A 473-nucleotide genomic window follows, 5' to 3' on the forward strand; every position below is an offset into this window, starting at 1 on the left:
AAAAAGTTATTTTTTAAGTTCTCCTTTTCTGATCTCTATTCCAAATACCTGTCATGACTGTGAATGATTCAAATAATGCATGTCTTCTGAATGCACAGTAGTCACTTGTCTCGGTCTTACATAGATATAGAGGCTAACATTTGTCTGAATTTTCTTCTGACTTATTCAAATAAGAATAAGGGTTATTTTATTTTATCAGGTTAACAGAGACACTGTGGGCAGATAAATATAACATTTGAGAAATGGAAAAAGAGAAATCTTCAAAAAAATGTTCCAGATGTAGGAAATGGATTCGGAGATGGTGAGTGACTGTCTACTCTGAGAGGACTCTTGGTGGCTGGTTCTTCTGCGTCACACTGTTGCATGAGATACAGAGCACCACGGGTGTTTTCTGAAAGAAAAGCCTCTGCTTACATTTCTATTCATTCACTCGGTTCTGTATGACTGAAGGTGAAACTCCCTGTGACACCTTC

The 473-nt window shown here is 37.4% G+C and overlaps 1 protein-coding gene across 5 annotated transcripts in view; it reads left to right on the top strand.

The window, feature by feature from the left end:
- The window catches only part of CARD8 (caspase recruitment domain family member 8), a 51,199-nt gene that overhangs the window by 11,378 nt on the left and 39,348 nt on the right, over positions 1 to 473 (top strand). For all 5 annotated transcript variants that reach the window (XM_023507932.1, XM_023507934.1, XM_023507935.1 and 2 more), the window contains exon 2: positions 200 to 301. In XM_023507932.1, the coding sequence (XP_023363700.1) occupies positions 243 to 301 (59 nt within the window). In that variant the 5' untranslated portion in view covers positions 200 to 242. The remainder of the gene's footprint in view (positions 1 to 199; positions 302 to 473) is intronic.

Source organism: Otolemur garnettii, unplaced genomic scaffold, assembly GCF_000181295.1.
Source record: "Otolemur garnettii isolate 467f Iridium unplaced genomic scaffold, OtoGar3 scaffold00211, whole genome shotgun sequence".
Taxonomy (NCBI): Eukaryota; Metazoa; Chordata; class Mammalia; order Primates; family Galagidae; genus Otolemur; species Otolemur garnettii.